General features: G+C 39.7%; 1 protein-coding gene across 1 annotated transcript in view; it reads right to left on the bottom strand.

Moving 5' to 3' along the window:
- Positions 1 to 260: 260 nt before the first annotated feature.
- Positions 261 to 27,537, bottom strand: part of LOC136849917 (calcium-activated chloride channel regulator 1-like) — a 57,679-nt gene continuing 30,402 nt past the window's right edge. The window contains exons 2-7 of the mRNA XM_067123435.1: positions 18,486 to 18,783; positions 8,346 to 8,599; positions 4,414 to 4,535; positions 4,107 to 4,215; positions 2,856 to 3,966; positions 261 to 2,671 (exon numbers count right to left, since the gene is read on the bottom strand). Coding sequence (XP_066979536.1) covers positions 1,284 to 2,671; positions 2,856 to 3,966; positions 4,107 to 4,215; positions 4,414 to 4,535; positions 8,346 to 8,599; positions 18,486 to 18,783 — 3,282 coding nt within the window. The 3' untranslated portion in view covers positions 261 to 1,283. The remainder of the gene's footprint in view (positions 2,672 to 2,855; positions 3,967 to 4,106; positions 4,216 to 4,413; positions 4,536 to 8,345; positions 8,600 to 18,485; positions 18,784 to 27,537) is intronic.

Consider the following 27,537-nt stretch of genomic DNA (forward strand, 5'->3'; position numbering starts at 1 on the left):
TTTGTGGTTCTGTTGTAAAAACAGATTGTAGACATTACATTTGACTGATTCATGGTACCTTTATATGAATGGAATGGAATGTAGAATTTAGGCCAAAGGTCAAGCGCTGGGACCTATGAGGTCATTCAGCGCTGAGGTACCTTTATGCAACATATATTTCCCAAGGGCTAACGAAGGTGACTCAGATAGCTACAAATAATTATACTTTGATTTCGCAATGACCAGTAGTTAGGGGTTACCCCAATACCAAAAATGCTCAGTGTTGTGTCTTCAAATTTATTTACAAAACCAGTTAACAAATATCTCTATTGCATAATCTATACATAATTGCACGGGAATATCTTACAGTCAACTTACTCTAGAAACTATAAAATCATAAAAAAATGCAAAATACTGTACTCGTCATTTAGATCAGAGGGTGACTAGAAATCAAGTCAAAATACGGACCTCCAACGACAAACAGGGGTGACTAGGGTTCAAAGGAGACGAAAATAGACAAAACCAAAATCCACAACAAATCCTAAAATGGACGTCCTCACATCAAGTGCCTAGTGGTTGATTTAACATATTTTGAAATAAAAAATGGTCCTTGAAGTGAAATGTCACACTGAAATCCAAAACAAACTGTCAAACTTTTAGGTTGAATATTTGGATGCCGTTTTGGGACAATGATTTCCAAAACAGATGAATTTTTTGATTTTCGCTTTTCATCTCGACTGTCCAATGGTGGCTGGTCTTATTTCCTCCTGCTGTTCGATGTAGTGTCATAATGTCATCCCTCTCATTTCCAGTAGAATTCACTTAAGCACCCTCAGAACTCTCACACACGTCCAAGCTCCAAGTATATTGTAAGAGATATGGCACATCATTGCAGGTGTGTTTACATGGAAAGTTGCTCAAATCACACGTCACTGTAAACTAGTTGCACAGGAATTCTGTTAGCCTCAGTGCGGAGGCAATGTCGATATAGGCCTAGTTCGTTCCTTCACTGTCTACAGCGTTTGAATGAGATCACGAGACTTCTGTCATATTCAGTTTTTTTTTAAAAGAAACTGCACAGTGTTTCCAGAAGTTTTGGTGCACTTGAAGCCTCAAAAAATCACTTACGCAAGGATTTCTGTTGCAGTAAGTTGAGCACTCGCATATAATATTTGTACTATGAACTAAATCCTTGAATGCTATGTACAAAAAGAGGTTCCTTACGCTACATATCACAATTATCCTATAATGCCAATAAATTTTGATAGGCTGCACCTGGCAGAACATACCACTGCCTTTTACACTTACACCATGGTGACATTGCGCACGCGCTTTTCAGATGCCACGGAAGGCGTCGATGAGTGTGGGTCCAGAGACTGGGTGTCGTACATGTAAGGCTCTGGTGTGTACAGAACCTTTGGCTTGGGAGGAATGGGAGGAGGAACCTTTCCGGACCTGAGGGAACTGTCGTAGGAAGGGTAAGCAGCGTAAGCAGGAGGTCCATGAGTTGAAGGAAGCAGGTCGCAGGACACTGACAGGAAGGAATCTGAAGGCTGTGAGCTCATGTAAGAACGGGCCTCAGAAGGAGGAGGGTAGTTGTCGTTGGGGAATCCTTCAGTAGGTGTTGGGTAGCCATCACTCTGAGCCGGGTAGTGATCTGGGTAGCCAGCGTGCTGGTAGTGGTACTGATTGGCTTCGCCGTAGAAGTCGTTAGGCTCGGAAGATCCTCCGTAGCTCTTTTTAGTGGATGCGCTGTGGTCGGAATTGTTGTCCGAACGGCCGGACATACTGCTGCGCTTGCCGTCCTGGTGGTTACTCAGCAGCTGCGATGCTGACCACGATTCCACGGGGCTGATGTATTCCTTCTTGATGCCGTCTTTCTCCTTGCCTTCTGCGAAGTCCACGCCTTTCGATGCAACGGTGACATTGATGCTGTACGCATCCGGGACTTCGTGCGCCTTCTTTGCAGCAGCAGCCTTGCGATGATGGCGGTGACTAGCTGCGCAGTAACACACAATAACAGCAACAACGACGATAAATCCACCTACACACCCGAAGATGACGGCGAGTTGGTGCGTATCGAGGGCAGCTAACACCGGGGCACTGGTTCCCTCTTTAACGGCAGATGTGTTGGCAGACAACAGTGGAGGAGCTTTTGAAGGAGGAGCAACGGTTGTGGTGGGTGGAGCTGGAACGTAGACACTGACAATATTACTGAAGCCACCAGTATTTCCCTCTTCATCTACAGCATAAAGAGAGACGTAGCTAACAGTTTCATATTCTTTCCAGAGAACCGTGTGCTGCTGTATGGCAGGCGACGCCAAAGGAGCTGGCCAATCCTCGAGCAGAGTGCCTCCTCCCTCCAGTAAGTCGAGCTGGTTGTTTGAGGCCATGACAACATACCGATCAGCAGTTCCGTAATCAATATCTCCACCAGGAGCTGTCCATGTGAAAGCAACTTGGTTCACTGTGTCTGGAAGCAGGGCGGCACGGAGGTCCACAACATGGGCAGGGGGAAGGACATCTCTTTTTGGAAGGGTTCCTATGACATCAACAATTCCCAGTCTGGAGCGACGAGCGAAGTCACTGTCGTCGATTTTGCCTTCCACATTCACAATGATGCTGTACTTCCCAGATACAAGACCAGGCACAAAACGAGAATATACGCCGTCACCTTTGGTCATGTCAGGACCTATGAGAAAAAGGACAAAAATTAGAGGATGAACTCAACAACAAGGTCATAAAGCAATCAATACATTTCATATTTTACATCTTTATTACCTACACATATATCTAGGCTGTAACAGGTTAATATTTAAGATCTCATATTCTTCAAGTTCATAACTGGAATCAATATAAACTTATCATACACTCACTTGTAAGGCCATTGTCAAATAACTGGACTTCCAGAGGTGGATACTGAGTTCCGTTGTTGGTGTAGCCAAGTCTGGTAAGCATTGCTATGACTTTAGCTCCTTCTACGCCCATCAGTCCAACCCTAACTTCAGCATACAGAGCAAGTGGTTTAGATATGTCACTGGCATTGACCACGCCTAGGCTGGGATTGATCCACGTGCGAACTTTCACGCTTGGAACTCTGGGCTGAAGGCGTGGCCGTGAAGTAACTTGGACGTAAAGGGCCTGGTGAGAATCTGCACGGTTCTCAACTTTGTAACGCCAAAGGCCGGGCGTCACTTGAGCTTCTACCAATCGAACAGTGATCATGTTGATGTTTCCATCTTCGTTTTGCATGTTGGCTGTGTCGATAACCTGACCATGTGGACTCACCAGATGAACTTGGTTTCCAACATGTGTCACATCGTAGTAGAAAATAGCGAAGACTGTATCTGTGCCTAGGGTTGGATCCATCATAAAGCTTCCCTCAGATATTGGCACCCTTCCACCTGGATGCTCTGCTGAATGCACCTTGACAGGTAAAGCAGACTGCCCAGAAGCAGAGAGTAATGCATGGTAGAAGGAATCTAAAAGATTGTAATACATGCTAAGCTTTGAATCTGCCCCGATGCCCTCATCCCGTACCACGAACGTATTGCCACCTGAACGAGCAGCTAGGGTTTCCAAGCCGCCATTCGGTGTTGGGTACTTTTCAGCCAGAGGATATATGATGGCATGGAGAACAACATGGGCTTCCAGGAGTAGCTGCGCCGTTTCGGAGGCTTCGCTTTCCTCAACCAAGCCGCTTCCCGCGGTCACCATCACGATATGTCCTCCAATGCCGTCTTGCTGTATTAATTTAAGGGCTTCTCTCACGCCACATATTATGCAGCGTTTGTGCTCGTCTTCCCTCGAAGGATTCCTGGGTAAGGATGAGCCAACTTTTTCTCTGGTTATGCCGTCTGTGAGAATTGTCATTGGGTACTTGGTGGAGGGAATGGAGTTGAATACAACCAGACCGATGCCGTAGCCATCGGGAACATCGTAAGTAACGAGTTTCCTGACTGCCTTGCGCATGAAGTCCCAACGTTTCTGTGGAAGAAAATAAAATGTAAGAGTTCTTACTCAGAGTACCTACTTCTTCTCAGTTAATATACATGTCTCAGTGTATAAGTCTTTTGGTTTAAGAAGTAATTTGTACAATGCTAAGAAGAAGAAAAACTAGCGTTTACCTGCACGTTCATGACGTTGGTGTCATCGATGAGCAAGACAATTCTTGGGTTACGAGGGCGAACGTACTGGAATGTGACCTCGCTTTCTCTGAGTCCCCCTTCAACGTTCCTATAATCATAACATTTTGTCTTAGTTCATTACAAGATAGTAATTATCATTCTTCACAATAAACCATTCACACTAGCAGCTTTCAAATCATTTTGTGAAGATGTCAATCACAGCCAACACTTGCAAAATGAAAGCAAGGCCATCTTGAGTAACTATGAACACACAAAGTTACGCCCAGTGACAGAATTTTAACATTACCTGTTATTTTGGAAATCAGGAGAAGCCCTCATGACCTCCCAAGCAGATTTCCCATCGCAGAGGAGATTGTGGCGCGTCGGAGCTTCCCGGTTATGCGATCCTTCGTCACAGAGCTCTTTCACCTGGAATGAAGAAGAAGAAGTATTGTTATCATGACTGCCAGCAGCGCGATGCTTCCTTTTATTTCCGTAAACGACGTGATGCCAAATACGCCTAAATGATTTTAGTGTTACGTAAGAGTCTACCCATTTTATTTTAGCTTTTAGAACTTGCAAATATAACAAATTCAGCTGATTAGAAAGAAAATGGAATAAAAATAGCCATTATTAAATCAGAATCTATAATCACAAAAGAAGCAATGAGTTTGTTGCTAATTCGAGGCTTCTCATTCATCTGTTTAGGAGATTTTTTTTTGTCTTTTGAAATCACTAGCTGAGGCGATTTTTTAAATAATATTCAGTATCAGTCAGAATAATCTTTGATACTCTGGAATCCGTGCTGTGTACAAATAATTCCGAGATCAACTGAGGCTTTTATTTTTTTCAATGACAAGAGTTTGTACAGTTAAATTTTATATATTTTTTTTACTCTTATTTCCATTCAAGTCAGTCATATTGTTTATTGTTTTACGAAGATACATGTTTCCCGTACTGCAATAATAAGAAAGCAATGAAAAATATTTAGTTTTTATTTAGAAAACCGCAATTCATGTTTAATAAAGCATTCTTTTTTTGTCATGGTGGCCAAATCTTGGAAATTTTGGAACGAAGCAAACTGCACTTAATTAACATATTAATACATTCATTACAATAAATGAATGAATCTAACCATAAGAAATAATATGTCTGTCTGTCTGTTTGTCCCTCTCCAATGCTAACTGAAACTGGACGATGAGATAAAACAAAAATCGATTCATAAACTCCTCTTAATGTGAAAATATTCTAAAAGAGCTCGTTCTAAGATTTTGAGTCAGGGGAATATTATAAATCATAAAAGGTAATACTTTACTTCAGTTGCGCCCACCCCCAACCCGCCAGGTCAGGGCACGTCGCCCATTATAGTTTAGGTAGGTAAGATCTGGTTAGGTCAGGACCTGGCATTATAGGAAACGTTTAGGAAACGTTATGTCTGTTTATGTATGAGGAACCTGTCCCGGTCGATGACTGGCGGGAATCAGGCCGCGCAACTAAAGCAAAGTTTTACCTGATAAAATTAATTTTTGGATATCGTGACATATTTGTTAAAACTAGAGACTATCAGATTTAGAACGACACAGAAGTGAATAAATCTTTCCTGTGAATGATAATGGCCCTCAAAAAGTTGATGACAAAGTGCATTGAAATCATCTATTTAAAACTAGAAATTACCAAATTAGAACCACATACAAGCATCCCAGGTTGAACGAATCCTCTCTGTGAATAATAATGACCCTCAAAAATGTGATGACAAAGTACATAAAAAAATTAATTAAAATAAATAAAAAGAAAAATAAATTTAGAAAAAGGTAAACCTCTGAAGGCTGCTGACAAAGTTAATTAGAAACAGCAATTAAGTCGAACAATAAAAGATAAAAATTACTCTAGAAAAAAAAGTTTTTATGAACTATGACCTTTTCCTGTCTCTCTCTCTCTTTCTCTCTCTCGTAGTTAGGATCCTCGAAAATTTTTATCTCTCTCTCTCTCTCTCTCTCTCTAGATAGAGCCCTTGAAAATGCTCTCTTTCTCTCTCTCTCAGTTGGAACCCTCGAAAACGTTCTCTCTCTCTCTCTCTCTCTCTCTCTCTCTCTCTCTCTCTCTTTCTCTCTGTTGCTTTTTATATCACCTCTCTTTCTTTGTTTCCATTTCTCAATTTCTCTCATTACTAAAACTAAAAAATGAGAGAGAATGAAAGATATCTAAAATCTCTCTCTCTCTCTCTCTCTCTCTCTCTCTCTCTCTCTCTCTCTCTCTCTCTAGCTATGCGCTAAGCCTGGGAAGGAATGAGCATGAAAACGCCCCAGGCGCTGACTTCACCCATTATCATAAATCATTGCTGGAGCACCCAGACAGCCGTGACAAGTACAATTATCACTTATTATATTACATTTTCATTTGTTTCTAAAAGGTCATTCCGGGTTTGTTTTTTTTTTTTGTCTATTTTTTCAATGGGGGTGGGTGGGCGGGGTTGATGGAGGCTGGGTATGCTTGGGGAAGGGGTGGGGGCAGGGAGTGGGCTATAGGTAATTGGTGGAAGCTAGCAGGTAATCTGAATATCAGTCTCCAAGTGACAGGTGATTGCACCTTAATTTTCTATGGCCTACATTCTTTGCAAGTGGATTAACAGTTAGTCTTGAAATTAAAGTGGCCTCTCTCTCTCTCTCTCTCTCTCTCTCTCTCTCTCTCTCTCTCTGTCTTGCTTTGTATATCATCTCTCTTTGTCCGTTTGCATTTCTCGCTTTCTCTCGTTACTAAAACTAAAAAATGAGAGAGAATGAAAGATATCTAAAATCTCTCTCTCTCTCTCTCTCTCTCTCTCTCTCTCTCTCTCTCCCTCTCTCTCTCAGTTCAGTATACCGTTTCGAATATTTTCTCTGCTTTTGGAATATGGCGCTCTCTCTCTCTCTCTCTCTCTCTCTCTCTCTCTCTCTCTGTCTCTAAGAGGTTCTCTCTCTCTTTCTCTCAATGTCAAGAATGTTTAACCCTCTTTCTCTCCTTGTCAGAGAATGTTTATCCCCTCTCTCTCTCTCTCTCTCCAAAGAAAACTGCAGTACAAACTAGAACTTTCTCTTTATGCAAATTCTCCCACAAACTAAAGACAGGCGACTATTTTATGTCCGAGAGATTTCAATGCATTTTTGGATACCGATCCAAGTGTAAGATAGACTTTAGCTCAATAGTAAGACAGGCTGTAATTTATATTCTCATATTTTCGTGTTTTTTCCACATTTTGGCTTTGTATGTCTTGGAAAATTGTAAAACAACAACAACAACAACAACAACAACACAACAACAACAACAACTACTACTACTACAACAGCAGCAACAACAAAAGTAACGATATGATTGAGAAGTCTTTTTCTTAATATGGCAGAAAAAGCATACAAAAGATATTCGATGAAACTTTAATATGCAGCCGGTTAAATATATTATTGATTGATAACGTACCTAATTAAATGCCTGGCTACGATTTGGTGATGATGAAAAACGGCAAGAATAACACAACCAACTGATTTGGTTTGGCAAACGCCCATTGGGTTCCAGTTCCCGAAAGAAAAGCCCCACGTATCATGATGCCTGAGTTGATATGGCGAACGCCCTTTGGTTCCCAATTCCCGAAAACGCCCCCTTGTTTCTAATCCCCACAAACGCCCTTTAGTTCCCAGTTCCCGAGAGAAAAGCATCAAATAACAAGACGCTTGAGTTGGTGTGGGGAACGCCCTTTGGTTCCCAGTTCCCGAAAGAAAAGCATCACATAAGAAGATGCCTGAGTTGATGTGGGAACTCCCTTTGGTTCCCAATTCCCGAAATCGCCCCCTTCGTTCCTAATTCCCGAAAACGCCCCTAGGTTCCCAGTTCCCGAAAACGCCCTTTGGTTTCCAATTCCCGAAAACGCCATTTGGTTCCCAATTCCGGAAAACGCCATTTGGTTCCTAATTCCCCAAAACGCCCCGTTCTTCTCTATTCCCGAAAACGCCCTTTCCTTCCCAATTCCCGAAAACGTCCCTTCGTTCCTAATTCCCTAAAATGCCCCTTGGTTCCCAATTCCCGAAAACGCCCCTTGGTTCCCAATTCCCGAAAACGCCCCTTGGTTCCCATTTCCCGAAACTGCCATTTGGTCCCCAATTCCCGAAAACGCCCCTAGGTTCCCAATTCCCGAAAACAGCCCTTTTTACTCTAACCCCGAGAGAACGCCTCACACAACAAGAGATCAGTCAAAGACCCCAGATAACTCACCGACGGCAGTTCAGGGAAGGCCATGAACGACTTCGTCAGCTGCGGAGAGTCGCCCTGCTCGATCCTGAAGGGGCAGGAGGCGTTGTGAGGGTGGCAGGAAGGATTCGGCGACAGCTCGACGTTTGCGCATGCGTTGGGGCGCCACTGCCCGTCGGAGGCCCTGTAGTAGGCCGGATGCACGGGGTTCTCGACCCAGCCGGTCTCTTCGAAGACGCCGTAGCGATACTGGAGCCACTCGTGAGCCAGGAGTCGACCTGGAAGAGCCAGATAGGAGGTTTTCGTGAGATGCAGATGTTGCACGAAGGACTTAAACAAAAAAGTTATTGTTATATTTTCAAATGCTTTTTTTTTTTTTGCCCTGCAAAATGTTCTTTTTTATATGAGTGTTTAGTCAGCTTAATAATAATAATAATAATAATAATAATAATAATAATAATAATAATAATAATAATAATAATAATATGATGTTCTGTTAAAATAATGGCAGCATCACTGGAATTGATTTTATATAATGCCTTTTAATAATAATAATAATAATAATAATAATAATAATAATAATAATAATAATAATAATAATAATAATAATAATAATAAAGTTCACAGTTTTTTGTATAAAACAATGAAATTCATCTTGAACATGCAGCCATCAATGCTTATAAGTCTATTGACATCAAATGTTTGTATCAAATGTTTGTAAAAATGTAAACAGACATCTGTGAACTTTATCACTGTCAGAATAAACTGTCTTTATTCCCAAGCAGTAGCTCTTGTTAATTTTGAATGTTCAAGTTAGCATTTAAGTAAGAGACAAAAAAAAATGAGAATCAGCTACCATTAAGACACAATCCCCAACAAACTCAAGATTATTCTGGTAAACAAAACAAGAAAAATGAAGTGGACATTGCCATCAAACGTGACCTAGCTCTCTCTCTCTCTCTCTCTCTCTCTCTCTCTCTCTCTCTCTCTCTCTCTCTCTCTCTCTCTCTCTCTCTCTCTCTCTAATGGGATATATTTTCAAAAAACCTTCGAAACTCAGCCCCCATCTCTCTTTCTCTCTCTCCCTCTCTGTGGTGAAACTGTTTAAACAAAATCTTAGAAATGCAACCTCTCTCTCTCTCTCTCTCTCTCTCTCTCTCTCTCTCTCTCTCTCTCTCTCTCTGTAATGAGACCTATTTCAAAAAACTCTTAGAAACGAACACTCTCTCTCTGTGATGAGACATTTAAAAAAATCTTAGCGACACAGCCCTTTCTGTGTGTGTGTGTGTGTGTGTGTGTGTGTGTGTGTGTGTGTGTGTGTAATTGTAATAAGAACTATTTCAAAAAAATCTTAGCAACGCAGCCCTTTCTCTCTCTCTCTCCGTCACCTCAGGTCACATTCTGCTCGGGGGCAAGAGTGCTTAGGTGACCAGGGGTAAATCGTTTCTTGACTCGCGGCCGAGCGCCAGGCCACGCCACAATCAGTTGAATTCTAGGTCAGTTATTTACTCTCCCGGAGGGCGCGTGGTCCAAATGGTAATCACGGGAGATAATGACGGTGACCAGAGCGTAATGAGGAGACCCTCACCATCATCATCATCTTCTGGGCGATGTATGCCAGTGGGACGCCATATTCAAGAGAGACAATTTCGAAACCCGGATGTTGATTGGACGATTTCCGTGTCGTTCACTTTCAGCTGTTTTGTGGGTGTGTGGTATTTCTGATTTTAGGTTTCAAAAGATTGAAAATATCCTGTGGCTTACTAATGGTTTTCCTTTATAATAATAACAATTTTTCTGTACATATATCTATGATCATTATTCAGAGACTAATTCATATTGTGAATATCCTAGGGCCTTTTTAGTTTTCTGTAACGAAAAACTATTGCGCCGGCTTGGTCTGTCCGTCCGCTCATTTTCTATCTTCCTCGTTTTACCTCGGCGCGTTTGCAATATAAAAATTGGAATAATTATGCGCTCGGCGATGCAAAGCGCCATCAAATGACTTCATGTTTATTTATGGCTCACCGATGGTATAAAAATTGGAATAATTATGTTTTTGTTTTCCTTTGCTCGGCGATGGGTTAAGTGGATGGGAAAACAAACCTGATTTCACATCAATTACAATTATATTCAAATGAGACTTCATGTTTATTTATGGCGGGTTCGTAATTATGTTATTTATATATGAGTAGATATTTTATATATTATTATATATATAAACATATATATATATATATATATATATATATATATATATATATATATATATATATATATATATATATATATATATATATATAATATATATATATATATATATATATTATTTATATATATTATATATAAATATATATATGTATATATAGAATCTACTGGTCACTTTTTTACCAGATCCATATGTAATTGTAATAGCAACAATGCCCTCTTAACTTCTCGAATTCTTCGCGGTTTTTTTGGATACGCTTGTCACTACAAAGCCTTAAGATTCAAGTGCAAGAAATGGAAGTGGTTGTGACGTCCGGTAGCGGGAAACGAACCCGTGTCACCATAATCTCAAGGAGGTCACGTTTCCGACCTGACCAAGAGAAGGATAAAAGTCCATTGCCTCTCATACATATATACATATACCTGTCATTTTCAGATATATATTTATTAGAGCAGGAATCGTAGAAAAAAAAAAATTTTACAAGAAAAACAACAGCACCAAAAAAAAAACTCTCGAAAGACTAAGACAAAATTTACAAGAAAAAGCAACAACACCAATTAAAAATACAACACTCGAAAGACTAAAAAAAAAAAAATTTTACAAGAAAAAACAACTGCACAAAAAAAAACAATCGAAAAACTCAAAAAAAAAAAATTTTTACAAGAAAAAACAACTGCACAAAAAAAAACACTCGAAAGACTAAAAAAAAAAAATTATTACAAGAAAAAACAACTGACAAAAAAACACTAAAAAAAAAAAAAAAAATTTTACAAGAAAAAACTGCACTGCAAAAAAAAAAAACTGCACTCGAAGAAACCTTACAACTCTGACAGTCGAAGAACCACAAAGGAACGGAATGGAGGTCAAAACTCAATTAACAATTAATTTTTTCATCCATTTTTAATTTTCTTCTGTTTCTCATTCCATCGTTTTCTTTTTTTTTTTTTTTTTTTGCTTTTCCAGAGTAGTTGCGTCGCCCGGAGCATCGGTTCCAGGCCTTTCCAGTACGAGACTGGAAGGGAAATGATACGGCGTTGCGAAATGGACCGTGTAAAAATTCCTATTTAGAGGAAGTAATTGGGTTGGAGAGAGAGAGAGAGAGAGAGAGAGAGAGAGAGAGAGAGAGAGAGAGAGAGAGAGAGAGAGAGATAAGGTACGCTTCTAAGATTTTTGGAAATGTCTCATTAGAGAAAGAGAGAGAGAGAGAGAGAGAGAGAGAGAGAGAGAGAGAGAGAGAGAGAGAGAGAGAGAGAGAGAGAGAGAGAATGTCAAAGATTTCTGGAAATAATTTTCGCTACACATATTCACAAAAATACACACACACACACACACAGAGAGAGAGAGAGAGAGAGAGAGAGAGAGAGAGAGAGAGAGAGAGAGAGAGAGAGAGAGAGAGAGAGAGAGAAACTAATTTTCGAGAGATCTGGAAACCATTATCTCCACCTTACGGGAAAGCCAGAGGGTACCTACAAGACTCTCTCTCTCTCTCTCTCTCTCTCTCTCTGGAATGATGCTTGTTCCCCTGAGAATATAAATGGGTGCTGGGGTATTCGAGGGTAGGGGGGAGGGGAGGAGAGGGGATATGGTTGGGGGGGTCAGCTCTATTATAGATGGTCACTCCCCGTCTTTTTTGTGGGGCTCATTCTCCCGTCATTCCGTCGACATTTCAGTCTCGCGAAGATTGCGAGCCTGTCGAAAGGGTATATTGACAGGGGAACGAATGGACAGCTTGACGGAAACGGGAAAGATGTGTTTGGAAAAAGCGGGAGAATCGACGTGGAAAGGTAATGAGATGGGATATGAAAGGGTCATGTTATGCACTGCGGAACTCTCACGAATACTGACGGTGTCATTCTGCGATGAATTAATTTATTTCAAACACGAAAATAAAGATTTCAATTATTTTTCAACGCCAAAATAACCAAACATAATGAACTAAATAATAATAACGATAATTGACATGTGAATGAATGAATAAAACCCGAAAAAAACACTGAAAAAACCAATAAGCTTTTTCTTGTCGAGGCAAACAGCACTTGTCAACAAGTTGTGGCTTTTTACGAGGAGGGCATTGCAATCAAGATATTAGGGAGATGAGAGCGAGGAGGTCTGGGAATGGTGCGTCTTTTGAGCGATTAGGGAACAAAACTGAGGGAGTATTTAACGAGGTAATGGGATGAGGAAAGAGGAGGGGGGAGAAGGAAGTAAATAAGGAGGAGGAGGAGGAGGAGGAGGAGGAGGAGGAGGGAGAAGAGGCAGGGAGATAAAGGGGTTCGAAAAGAAGAGGTTATAAGAGGTTTGCCGTCATCTCTTAAGGATGTTGCAGAGAAAAGAAGTGAAGTTGAATGGGTCAAAGATCTGACGAATGTCAGGATTTTTTTTTCCGTTTGCACATCCGGAACTTGTATTATTATTATTATTATTATTATTATTATTATTATTATTATTATTATTATTATTATTATTATTATTACTACAGTAGATGTTTTAGTATCAGCAGCAGTTATTTTGGAAGAATAAACTACTCATTCTGTGCTTGCAATGTTTGTCATATAAACGTCAAAATTTAATATTCTATTGCTTTTGTTTTTTCATAGAACGCTCGACCGCATAATAATAATCTCATGAAGAACAATATGTGCAATAAAAATCCACAATTATATAGCAAATATATTACTATGTAAAATAATACATTTACTATATAATTGTGGATTTTTATTACACAATAATAATAATAATAATAATAATAATAATAATTATAATAATAATAATAATAATAATAATAATAATAATAATAATAATAATAATAACAGAAGCAAAAATGGCTGACTATCTCCCCCATCTTTCATAAAAATCAGTATTTATCTATTCAGCCAACATCCTTGTGCTGAGGTCACTGGAAACACTGCCTTTTCTTGAGTGAGCCAAACCTCATCTCTTTAGCTCCGAGGAGCATATTGTTACGCTCCAGGTTCGACTCTTTGAGGCATTAGGGAGCGTAACCATCATCGGCCCTCACCCAGAAGAGTTTTTTTTTTTTCTCCTCCATTCATCCAGAAAGGAGATAATGAGGTCGGAAGGCTTGGAAAAGAAGCTGAAAGGAGCCCCCTATATCTCTCTCTCTCTCTCTCTCTCTCTCTCTCTCGCTCTCTGGTTGTTTGTCTGTCTCTCTCTTTGGTTAAATTTGAATTCCAAGCCCCCTCTCTCTCTCTCTCTCTCTCTCTCTCTCTCTTTGGTTAAATTTGAAATCTCTCTCTCTCTCTCTCTCTCTTTAAATTTGAAATCTCTCTCTCTCTCTCTCTCTCTTCTCTCTCTCTCTCTCTCTCTCTCTCTCTCTCTCTCTTATGTGATTGCTTTTAGGAATAAACATGAGGAAATATCAGGGGTATTAATAATCATATATTAATGAAATTTTTCCTCTCTCTCTCTCTCTCTCTCTCTCTCTCTCTCTCTCTCTCTCTCTCTCTCTCTCTCTCTCTCTCTCTCTCTCTATGTGATTGTTTTTAGGAAATAAACATTTGGAAACATCAGGGGTATTAATAATATATAATAATAAAATTTTAGAGACAAACTCTCTCTGTCTGTCTGTCTGTCTGTCTGTCTGTCTGTCTCTCTCTCTCTCTCTCTCTCTCTCTCTCTCAAAAATTCGCAAATCAAACAGCCCCTATCGTCACCTTTCGCCCATCAATTTTCCCGTACCCACAAATGACCGTCAAGAGATAAATAAAAATGAGTAAAATGAGTCTCCTCTTGCCCACCGCGAACTCCGACTAAAAGCGTCTATCTCGCTCTTCAAGACCAACAAACTGCCATTAAAAAAAGAAGAAAAAAAAAAAAAATCTTTGTGAAAAGGAAGCCTTCTATTGTGGAGTTGATTGCAAAATATGGCGGCCGCTCTTTTCGGAGCCGAGTCGCGCTATCGAGTTGGGATTCCCATCTCTATGATCCGAGGGGCGAAAGATTATCCAGCGGACCTTCGGAGTTTGTTTTCTTTTTTTTTTCCCCGCTCTTCTTCTTCTTCTATTGTTACCGAGAGGAAAATGGCCGTTTCGCGTAACTAACGAGAATCTATTGATATCTCCTTGAAGACGCGAGAGGTAAACAGGCGGTGATAAATGGAGTTAATGGGTAGATATGCGATTATATAAATTAGGGGGATGGATGTTAAACATTGTGAATATTACGCAAGCTCCGACGAAGGAAACAAGTAAAAAATGCGCCGAAGTTTCTTTGGCGCAATTATAGCCCCATCTTTCGGTGGTCTCGGTATAATGCTGTATGAGCAGCAGTCCATGAAACTTTAACAACGGACCGGTGGTGGCATATCCTATATAGTTGCCAGAAGCACGATGGCTAACTTTCACGATTATGGCTAACTTTAATTTTAAATAAAATAAAAACTGAGGCTAGAGGGCTGCAATTTAGTATGTTTGATGATTGGAGGGTGGATGATCAACATACCAGTTTGGAGCCCTCTATTCTCAGTAGTTTTTAAGATCTGAGGGCGGACAGAAAAAGTGCGAGCGGACAGACAAAGCCATCTCAATAGTTTTCTTTTACAGAAAACTAAAAACTTGAGTTATCCTTATAAAGGCGGGATTGCTCGCAAAGCCTAATGATGTTATTAGCGGATGAAATCATTTGAATGCAAAAAAACTTCAATTTGTAATCGATCGCGGATGAACTTATTTCCCTTGCTGTTTTAAACCTTTGACAATAGTTTAAACCTTAACCATAGGAAAACTTTACCTTAAAATGTATCTCCTTATTTACAACTAAATGAAAAAGCTCATGGATGTTGTAACGGGTCTCCCATTGCCTAAAATTATTATTTTTTTTTTTATAAAGTTTATAATTTTTAGTCGAAAACTGGAACCGGGACCTGAGGTGTTCGGAAAATGGCAAGTGATTCTAAGAGGAATTGGCAATAATAATAATAATAATAATAATAATAATAATAATAATAATAATAATAATAAATATTCAAAACACTTCCCTTGAACCGAGAGTATATTTTTTTCATATATAAAATCCTGCTACGCTAAGCGTTATTTATGGTGCATTCTCTCTCCATTTTATATATATTAATATAAATATACATACATATATGTATATATATATATATATATATATATATATATATATATATATATATATATATATATATATATATATATATATATATATATATATATATATATATATATATATATATATAGAGAGAGAGAGAGAGAGAGAGAGAGAGAGAGAGAGAGAGAGAGAGAGAGAGAGGGTAGGTGGGTGCGAGCATCATAAACAACGTTTTGGCAGCAGTATTATTATAAAATTCCATCCATCATCTAAAAGAATCTTCCGTAATAACGAAGAGAAGTTGTTACAAAGGTTTCCCTTCTCTATTTTGATACACGAGCAGGAGTCACGTGATCATCAGTGTAATCCCACCCTTGAGCACCCGCTCATGTTAGGTTGGCCATTCTCGCGCTCGTCTATGCTTCTCTTTCCGCCATCTTTGAACACCGTAAACGGGAATGTCAATATCACTTCTATGGGGGTTTTTGAAGTTGTTAGGTGTAAGAAAACTTATCAAAATGGGAGAATTATGCCTCCAGATTGTGATATAATTAGTTGAAGTCCACTGTTAAGCCTCAAAAACGTAATATACTCAGTTGAAGTCCAATTTTAAGCCTCGAAGCGTAGTAAACTTAGGTGAAGTCCAATTCTAAGCCTCAAAAACGTAATATACTTAGTTGAAGTCCAATTTTAAGCCTCAAAAACGTAATATACTTAGTTGAAGTCCAATTTTAAGCCTCAAAAACGTGATATACTTAGTTGAAGTCCAAGTCTAAGCCTCAAAAACGTAATATACTTCGTTGAAGTCCAATTTTGAGCCTCAAAAACCTAATATACTTAGTTGAAGTCCAATTCTAAGCCTCAAAACCGAAATATACTTAGTTGAAGTCCAATTTTACAGGGGATACGTCCCTTAGTTACCCTGGGCCCACCCTTCTAAATCTCCGCCGTGGCCTCACGCAGGAATCTCTGCGGCCAAAATGATATACTGATACCACGGAGGTAGAAAGGGGCTTTATCATAGTAATTCATGATGGTGATTCATCAGCATCTCTCTCTCTCTCTCTCTCTCTCTCTCTCTCTCTCTCTCTCTCTCTCTCTCTCTCTCTCAACGAGGTTATCGAAGCCCTTTTGATTTATAAGTGTCGAATACGTCAGTGCGTCGACAGGGATGAAGTATTATTCACGTCGAATGAGTCGATATTATAAGCGATGGCGTAATGGTTATCTGCAGCTAATTTTTGTCGAATTTTTAAAATGTATTTTCATTTAGAAATGGAATTCTTATGATAAAAGCTGTTTTCAATTAATTTTGACTGACTCTCTCTCTCTCTCTCTCTCTCTCTCTCTCTCTCTCTCTCTCTTCTCTCTTTAGTTTATGGGGTAAGATAGTAACGTCTAGTACCTGTTTCACTCCCGACGAAGTAATCCCACACATGGAGGGGAGGATTCATTCCCCAGGTATTTTGATCTCTCTCTCTCTCTCTCTCTCTCTCTCTCTCTCTCTCTCTCTCTCTCTCTCTCTCTCAACAATATTATTTTCGTGTTCTCTTACAGAAAAAAGCTTCAAGGAAAAAGTTTCAAGAATCTATAACTATTCTCTCTCTCTCTCTCTCTCTCTCTCTCTCTCTCTCTCTCTCTCTCTCTCTCTCTCTCTCTCTCTCTCTCAACACTATTATTTCCGTGTTCTCTTACAGTAAAGTTTCAAGGATTTAAAACTATTGACTGACTCTCTCTCTCTCTCTCTCTCTCTCTCTCTCTCTCTCTCTCTCTCTCTCTCTCTCTCTCTCTCTCTCTATATATATATATATATATATATATATATATATATATATATATATATATACAGTATATATAAAATTATTTCTTGTTCTCTTATAGTAAAGTTTCAAGAGTTTAAAACTATTGACTCTCTCTCTCTCTCTCTCTCTCTCTCTCTCTCTCTCTCTCTCTGAGCACACACCCAGGTAATGAGTCCCAGGCTGTCGGAGCGTAAATCCTAAGCAGGTAATGATCCATTGACTTGGTTAAATCACTCACCACATTTCACGCCAGGTGGGTAAGAACTCTGCTTCCCTTCCTAGATAAATTCAAGGGTTCACTACCTCTGAGTTACCTCTGAAAAGGGTTCGCTACCTCTGAGTTATCTCTGAAAAGGGTTCACTACCTCTGAGTTACCTCTGGAAAAGGTTTACTACCTCTGAGTTACCTCTGAAAAGGGTTTACTACCTCTGAGTTACCTCTGAAAAGGTTTACACCTCTGAGTTACCTCTTAAAAAGGTTTACTACCTCTGAGTTACCTCTGAAAAGGGTTCACTACCTCTGAGTTACCTCTGGAAAAGGTTCACTACCTCTGAGTTACATCTGAAAGAGTTTACTACCTCTGAGTTACCTCTGGAAAAGGTTCACTCCCTCTGAGTTACCTCTGAAAAAGGTTTACTACCTCTGAAAGGGGTTTACTACCTTTGAGTTACCTCTGGAAAAGGTTTGCTACCTCTGAGTTACCTCTGAAAAAGGTTTACTACCTGTAAATTACCTCTGCGATCCCTCAAGGGTTCACTGCCCCAGTCTGAAATCCCTAAAAGGTTTACTACCTCAGGTTCATTTCTGGAAGGATTTACTGTCTGAATTATATTTATATATATTATACTCCATATTTTGGTTATACTATTCCAATAACGTTTATCATTTAGTAGGAACCATCCTAGTCTTGCTCCCTTTGCATGTGTGTGTACATGTGTGTGTGTGTGTACGCATGCGTATTACGTACACAGTACATCCACACATACGCTTCCACACTCACACAGTCCGTCACAAGTGACACGGAAATTGAAACCTGCAGGAGAATGAAAAAACCACGTTTACCCAAACTCGATCCCACTCACCATTAATAATCGTGTCATTAGAGAGAAGCAGATCGTGCCCGAGCGAGATGTAATCTCCAGTCTGCCCGCATCCCTTGGTATGCAAAGTCCATGGCCTGGGTCCGTGTCGTGGGTGCCTTCCCTGGGTCACCCTGAGGTCAGCGCCGTCCCAGGTCTCTCCTCTCGTCGACTGCAGGTCCCCCAGCGAGGGGCATAAGGCCACGTTCCAGCTGGAGGGCACCAGTACCCTCACACTTCGGAAGTTGGCTCGACCTCTGGTGGCCACGAAGATGGTGCTGGAAGCTGCTCTCACGACGTCCTGGAAAAGGGGAAATAAATAGTTTTCATTAGATGTTTCCGTTCCAGGTTGGGTTTTTTTTTAACGTAAATAAGATCTGAGAGAGAGAGAGAGAGAGAGAGAGAGAGAGAGAGAGAGAGAGAGAGAGAGAGAGAGAGAGAGAGAGAGAGAGAGAGAGAGAGAAGAGAGAGTAGTTACAGATTCTTGAGACTTTTTCCTTGAAGCTTTTCTGTAAGAGAATATGAAAATATTATTGTTGAGAGAGAGAGAGAGAGAGAGAGAGAGAGAGAGAGAGAGAGAGAGAGAGAGAGAGAGAGAGAGAGAGAGAGAGAGTTATATTGAAATTTGTCTTGAAAAAATATTGTTGTTTAGAGAATGTGAAAATATTATTGTTTAGAGAGAGAGAGAGAGAGAGAGAGAGAGAGAATGTTTTCTTAAAACTATGGGTAGCTGTATTGTCCAAAATGTTTCCTTTGGTAGTGTCAGCAAGTTTTGAGAGAGAGAGAGAGAGAGAGAGAGAGAGAGAGAGAGAGAGAGAGAGAGAGAGAGAGAGAGAGAGAGAGAGAATCGTATTCTTAAAAATTGTATTGTCCAAAATGTGTCCTGTCTTTAGACGTCTATTGGAAACCAGTCCTTACTTAGTCAAAATTAGTCTCAGAGATACTAACATCATTTCCAGGCTTCACAAATAACCTTCAAGAGCCCATGATGGCACGAGGCTAAACTAATCTAACAACAACAACATAGAACAACAAGAACAACAACATGACTCTCGCAGCACCAACAAGAATCGCCAGTTTAGGAATCAAAAGAGCCTGTCAGTGAATCCAGGAGTCCCATTTATTACTCCTGGAATGAGGCACTTCGCTCGCGAAGACCTACTGGAAAGACGATAGGACGCAGGGATAAATTAGCCAATTAAGATGCTGTGGATGGAGTGATCGAGAAGCGAATGGTCATAAAATGGAGGAAAGGAAGAGGAGGAGGATAAGAAGGATGGGGGTTGATAGTGGGAAGGAGATATCCTAATAAGTCTTCATACCCTTTGACAGTAAGCCAGAATGATAGAGAAATGAAGTCTTGACATGGAAAAAAGAGGAGGAGGAGGAGGAGGAGGAGGAGGAGGAGGAGGAGGAGGAGGAGGAGGAAAATAGTTGAGGGGAGGAAAGGAAGAAGAGAAAGATGATAAACAAGAGAAGAAGAATGAGAAACTGAAAGAAGAAAGAGTGGAAGAGGAAATAAGAGCAGAAATGCCTACTGTTTTGATAACGAGAAACAAATAATGGCAAAATGAAATTTATGAGGGAAGAAGAGCACGAGGAGGAGGTAAAGAAGGAGGAGGGAACATCAGTAACAGAAAGGACAGTAGGAGGAGAATAATATCCTGCCGTCCTTCGACTGATCCTCAACCACTTACTCCTCCACCTTCAACTCCGCCTCCTAACTCCGCCCTCAGGACATCCAACAAAGTCCCCTGCTACGAATTAAATTACGATCCCAGTTGTTGGTCAAAATGTTAATGAACTGCGAAGTCCGATGGCAGCGCGCGCGAGCGCACATATATGAGCGTTTTTGTCTTTCATTGGCATCGCAATCAGCAAGAGTTCCCGAGAGGGTCACTACCGCTGGCCTTTCGGCACGCAGTGACGTCATCAGGATTCTGAGTTGCCAGAGACCCGAAGATGTTTCAAATGTCTGAGTAAAGTTGATTGAAATGTAACTTACCTAAGATATCTCTCAGTATCTTACTATATTAAATACGTTTTTGTTAAATTACAGTGGAATATAAATAATTGATAATGAGACTGACTAGTGAAATAATATTACGTTTGAATATGACTACAGGATCGATCTTATAAGACATACAAAAAAAAAAATACTGTAGAATTAATCTTTGTGAAATATACAAGAATTGTTCAGGTACCAAAAATGAGACATTTACGTTCTCATTTGTTTTATGTATTTGAGATCATTATCTATCAGTTAATGAACTAATTATCTATTAATTAATTGAAAAATGAAAAGGTTTTGATTCTATAGGACCTAAAAAAATAAAAAAAAAAACAGCGTGCTGAACTGTTAAGAGAAATTACCATGTATGTATACATGTCCTAAATTCAGGCGCATTATGTGAGAGAGAGAGAGAGAGAGAGAGAGAGAGAGAGAGAGAGAGAGAGAGAGAGAGAGAGAGAGAGAGAAATCAATCACACGCTGAGAAAGAGAGAAAAAAAAACATACGCAAAGATTTTAATGAGATCTAGGGAGGAGTCTAGGGGAGATACCTGATGACGTAGATGTTATCTCCCTAAAGATGGGGGAGAAATAAGTCCTATTCTTCATCAGCACGCCCCCTAAAACCCCTACCCCTCCAATTCACCTCTAACCACACCCCCTCGCCCCTGCACCGCCTCTCCCCATCAAGCTCCATATGACAATTCCTTAATGAAAAAATGATAAAAATATGCAAGGAATACGAGACAATCATTTGAAAATTTTCTACATGGTACCTTCACAATTGAAGACCTATTATTATTATTATTATTATTATTATTATTATTATTATCATTATTATTATTATTATTATTATTATTATTATTATTATTGGAGAAACAAATCCACAGTTGTGTATGGGTACAAATATATTTAAAGATAAATCTGTAGAGAGAACTTTTGGGTATTTGTTGGAAAAGGCGATTCGAACAGATTCCAAAAGTTCTCTGTTTAGATTTATTTTTGAATACATTTATACCCATAAACAACTGTGGATTAGCTTCCCTATTTCAGGACTCATGCTGCTGTGGGTATATATTATTATTATTATTATTATTATTATTATTATTATTATTATTATTATTATTATTATTATTATTATTATTATTTAGACAAGAACTCCATCATATTATTACTATCGACAAAACCTCAGATCTCTTAGTCTCAGACGAACGAGGAGAATTAAGAAAGAACCCCATCACATTATTATTATTATTATTATTATTATTATTATTATTATTATTATTATTTAGACAAGAAATCCATCATATTATTATTATTATTATTATCATTTTTATTTTATTATTATTAAGACAAGAACCTATAGCCATAAAATAATAAAGTCGATTTAATAATCGCAAAATAAAAAAGACTACCTTTGTCTAACTGGATTATTATTATGATCATATTAAGACAAGAACCCCATCGCAAACCTAGATCTTCCAGCGTATTATAACAAAAGTCGATTTCCCGAGATTAACCTTTGTCTAACTGGAAATGTGCTTCCAGATATTTTTAACCTGGCCAAAGTGTCAAGGATTTCACTGGCACTTTTCCGTCACCTACTTAGCGGAAGAGAAAGGGGTTTAAGGTGGTCTTTAAGTCAATGGTGTCCGCACTTGGCACAGGTGGGGGTGTTTCTGAAGTAAGCGGCACTTTTTAGCGGTATTTAGCGTTTTAAAAAGAGCAATTGCTTGGGTAAATTTATGAATTTGGTGATGTTGAATTCCCTGGTTTGGTTCCGGTAATAATAATAATAATAATAATAATAATAATAATAATAATAATAATAATAATAATAATAATAATAGCACGAGTCACTAAAATGGTGAAGAAATCCACGATTGTGTAAATGTAAAAATATATATAAGAAATATATCTACAAGCGAGAGCTTTCGAGAACCTGCTCGAGTCTCCTTATCAGTAATAATAATAATAATAATAATAATAATAATAATAATAATAATAATAATAATAATAATAATAATAATAATAAGAAATTACAATCTTATTTCAAGAATTTGCTACCAAAATCTGCGGCGTGATTCTACTATGATAATAATAATAATAATAATAATAAATAATAATAATAATAATAATAATAATAATAATAATAATAATAATAATAACAAAAACTGCCAGTTATTTCAAGAATTTGCTACCAAAATCATAGGTATGATTCAACCATAATAATAATAATAATAATAATAATAATAATAATAATAATAATAATAATAATAATAATAATAATTTTGACAATAATTCTAATAATAGTACAAAATTATCTTCGGTTATTTCAAGAATTTGTTACCAAAATCAGTGGTGTGATTCAACTATAATAATAATAATAATAATAATAATAAATAATAATAATAATAATAATAATAATAATAATAATAATAATAATAATAATAACCTTCGTCTATCATTTCAGAAACTAACCCAAAAAAAAGTAATCACGAAAAACCTCAAGAGATTTTCCAAATCTTTTCATTAACCTCGAACGCGCGGTTTTCTTCTCCCAAAGCAATCCATCCATCTCTCCCCACTTAACGAGAGTTAATTTCACTTTTTCCTCTCCCTAAAGGACCCGCTAGCCTCCCGAGAAACCCCTCCCACCTCGCCCCCGGACTAATAATCGCAGGTAAATCCGAAGAACGTCATTAACAGTCATGGGAATATGGAGTTCCAATAACCTGGACGCCTGGAAAGTTAATCGATTCTCCCTCCGTCCCGGTGGGAGCTCCGCCTTCGCTCCAGTGGCTCTTGCGTGGTCATTCTTGTAGGGGATGAGTTCCAGATGGGCGGACTTTGGTCGGCGGACATTCGGTCTGTTAGACCGGGCCTTGCAGGGATTGAGTTCCAGGACAAAAGAGCTGGACAGTTTATTGGTTCGCCAGACGCTTCCAGGAATGATTTTTTCCAGGCGATTGAGTTCCAGAAGGAAAAATGCGTCGGACAGTCAGGTGGTTCGCCAGACGTTTCCAGGAAGGATTTCTTCTAGGCGTTGAGTTACAGAAGGAACAATGGCGTCGGATAGTCAGTCCATGCACTAAATGTTTCCAGGGCTGATTCCTTCCAGGCGTTTAAACTCTAAAAGAAGGGACATATGGACAGTGCGTTGGGCAGTCAGCTGGTTTACCAGACGTTTCCAGGGCTGATTTCTTCCAGGCGTTTGATTTCCAGAGGAAGGACCAATGCGTCGGACAGCAGGTGGCTCACCAGACACTTTCAGGACTGATCTATTCCAGGCATTTGAGTTCTAGAAGTGCCAATCCGCTGGAAATTCCGTTGGTTCGCCAGACGTTTCCAGCGGTTGAGGTCCAGATGAACCACATAAAATCGGACAGTTGGCCTGTTCGCTGGATGCTTCCAGGACTGACTACTTCGAGGTGTTTGAGTTCCAGAAGAAGATCCATTGCGTTGGGCAGAAGGTTTGCTTGCTAGATGTTTCCAGGAACTGAATTCTGGAATGACCAGTTGACTGGTTCGGCGCATGGCCGGCGATTTTGTATTATTCTTATAATTTTCTCCCTTTTTAATCAGACTGAACGCCACCAACAGCAATATATATCCTTCTTTCTTGATTGGCGAGGCGAAATGCCTCTGAACTCGGCTATTGGTTATTTTCCTAATACTATTCTCATTGCATTTTAATGCATTTTTATTTGCTTGTTAATTTATTAATTTTTTTACTTTTTAATAAACGACATCTCTTCTTTCTGTATTTCCCTTTACCTTCTGTTACTTTTTCCTAATGAACACCATGAATTGCAAGTCAATTGCCTCTTTGGTGGGCTTCTTCCATAATAATAATAATAATAATAATAATAATAATAATAATAATAATAATAATAATAATAATAATAATAATAATTGAACGGAATGCTTTCATCATGCGACCAAATTTCTTCTTTTATTTATGGTTAGATGGAATCTCTAACATGCAACAGACTTTTTGCCTGTTTATTTAGTTTTCTGTAAAAGAAAACTATTGTGCCGGCTTTGTCTGTCCCGTCCCGCACTTTTTCTGTCCGCCTTCAGAGCTTAAAAACTACTGAGGCTAGAGGGCTGCAAATTGGCATATTGATCATCCAGCCTCAAATCATCAAACATACCAAATTGCAGCCATCTAGCCTCAGTAGCTTTTATTTTATTTAAAGTTGAAGTTAGCCATAATCGTGCTTCTGCAACGATGTAGCATAGGCCACCACCGGGCCGTGGTTAGTTTCATGCGCCGAAGAAACTTCCACCCATATTTTACTTGATTTATATATAAAAAAACTCTTCCTCCCAACACGCGATTGAAGCTGAACACGTTGCAAATAAGGAGTATACTTACACGTGAGCCAATGGATAAGACTGCGAATAACAATAAGTGAGATTTATCGAATTCCAAATAGGGCGCCCGGAAGATCAGAGGTCAACGTACAGGCTGCTTTCCATAAAGAGAGAGAGAGAGAGAGAGAGAGAGAGAGAGAGAGAGAGAGAGAGAGAGAGAGAGAGGCAAAGGACTTCTTGACGTGATTCAAAAGAACTCGCTTCCGTGAGCAGGCGAGAGTTGTAGAAGGCGTTGCGTATAGCAGAGTCGATGACCTTATTACCAGCATCAACTTAACGACTGAATCATAAACCTTTGGGTTTCTGCTGAGAGAAATGACATTTGCTAATGGCTCGGCGCTCCCACCCCCCACCCCCGAAACCCGCCCCCCCCCTTACTCCTATAAATTACTCTCAAACGCACGCAAGCAACCACACACAAGCACACACGCAAACACAAGCGGGCGTGCATGTTATATCATCCTCCTCATTTTCAGTTTTCTGTAAAGGAAAACTATTGTGCCGGCTTTGTTTGTCCGTCCGCACTTTATTCTGTCCGCACTTTTTCTCTCCGCCCTCAGGTCTTCAAAACTACTCAGGCTAGAGGGCTGCAAATTGGTATGGTGATCATCCACCCTCCAGTCATCAAATTTACCAAATTGCAGCCCTCTATCCTCTTTAGTTTTTATTTTATTCAAGGTTAAAGTTAGCCATAATCGTGCTTCTGGCAACGATATATGATAGGCCACCACTGGCCATGGTTAAAGTTTTATGGGGCGCGGCTCATACAGCATTATACCGAGACCACCGGAAGATAGATCTATTTTCGGCTGTACAGAAACTTCGGCGCATTTTTTACTTGATTCTGATCTTAATATATAAGCATATTAGGAGATTTATCTTTCGGTTATTTGTGATTGCAAATCATTTGAATAATATAACAAAACAAGAGAAAAATAACAAACGCGATGATAATGTCTCACATCTGTTTATTTCAAACATATCCCACCGAGAATAAAGGTCTACAAAAAAGTCAAAAATGCGCCGAAGATTCTTCGTCGCAATCGAGTTTTCTGTAAAGCGTATAATCAAACCCACCGAAAATAGATCTATCTTTCGGTGGTCTCTGTATAATGATGTATGAACCGCGCCCCATGAAACTCGAACCATGGCTCGGTGGTGGCCTCGCCTATATCGTTGCCAGTCGCACGATTATGACTGACTTTAACCTTAAATAAAATAAAAACCAATGAGGCTAGACGGCTGCAATTTGGTATACTTCATGATTGGAGGGTGGATGATCGACATACCAATTTGCAGCCCTCTAGCCTTAGTAGTTTTTAAGATATGAGGGCGGACAGAAAAAGTGCGGTTCGGACAGGAAAAAGTATGGACAGAAAAAGTGCGGACGAACAGACAAAGCCGGCACAATAGTTTTCTTTTACAGAATACTAAAAAAAACTAAAATTAAATAAATAAATAAATAAAAAACTAAACTTTTCCAAAACGGCAGACTTAATGGCTCCGATCTCGGCGTTCCGAAAAAAGAAAAAAGAATGTTTTGAAAAAAGCCAAAACAAATATGAAGTCAGGACATGCAAGATACAGAGGAGGATAGCCTGCTAAAGACGGGGCCCTTCGATGAGCGCTGTGATAAGGACGTCGGCCAGAAACAAATACGGCCGCAGGGGCGCGTAGGAAACAGGTTTGGCTCTCTCTCTCTCTCTCTCTCTCTCTCTCTCTCTCTCTCTCTCTCTCTCATGTAGGACTCCTCTCATTTAGAACTCTTCTCTCTCCTGTAGGACTCCTTTCTTCTATAGGACTCCTATCCTGTGGGATTCTTCTCCTATAGGACTCCCAACTCCTGTAGGACTCCCAACTCCTGTAGGATTCCCAACTCCGGTGGGACTCCCAACTCCGGTGGGACTCCCAACTCCTGTGGGACTCCCAACTCCTGTGGGACTCCCAACTCCTGTGGGACTCCCAACTCCGGTAGGACTCCCAACTCCTGTGGGACTCCCAACTCCTGTGGGACTCCCAACTCCTGTGGGACTCCCTTCTTCTATAGGACTCCCTTCTTCTATAGGACTCCTATCCTGTGGGATTCTTCTTCTATAGGACTCTCATCTCCTGTAGGACTCCCATCTCTTGTGGGACTCCTCTCTCTTGTGGGACTCCTCTCCTTGTGGGATTCTTCTGCAGAACTCCTCTCTCCTGTGGGATCCTATCTCTTATAGGACTCCTCTCTCTCCTGAAGGACTCTTCTCCTGTAGGACTATTATCTCCTGTAGAACTCCTATGCTGTGGGACACCTCTTCTGTAGGACTCCTCTCTCCCGTAGGACTCCTCTCTCCTGAGCGAGGGATTGCAAAGGTGTGTTGGGTTTCTTCAGCATGTTAGGTAATTCGTCCCGTTAGTCGGAGCTGGTAAGGAGAGAGAGAGAGAGAGAGAGAGAGAGAGAGAGAGAGAGAGAGAGAGAGAGAGAGAGATTTTCGCCCTCCTCTATCAATCTCAGACCAAATCACGTCCCTACCCGCCGTCGTATCTCCGAATCTTTGTCGGGAGTATAAAAATTAGACGAAGCGGGGAAAAAGATGGTGCGCCTGTGATAAAAAGAAGAAGAAGGAGAGGAAGAAGTCGTGTGGGAGGAAGGAGAGGTGAGGGAAGGATGTGGGAATGTTAGGG

This window comes from Macrobrachium rosenbergii, chromosome 21, assembly GCF_040412425.1.
Source record: "Macrobrachium rosenbergii isolate ZJJX-2024 chromosome 21, ASM4041242v1, whole genome shotgun sequence".
In the NCBI taxonomy this organism is placed as follows: domain Eukaryota; kingdom Metazoa; phylum Arthropoda; class Malacostraca; order Decapoda; family Palaemonidae; genus Macrobrachium; species Macrobrachium rosenbergii.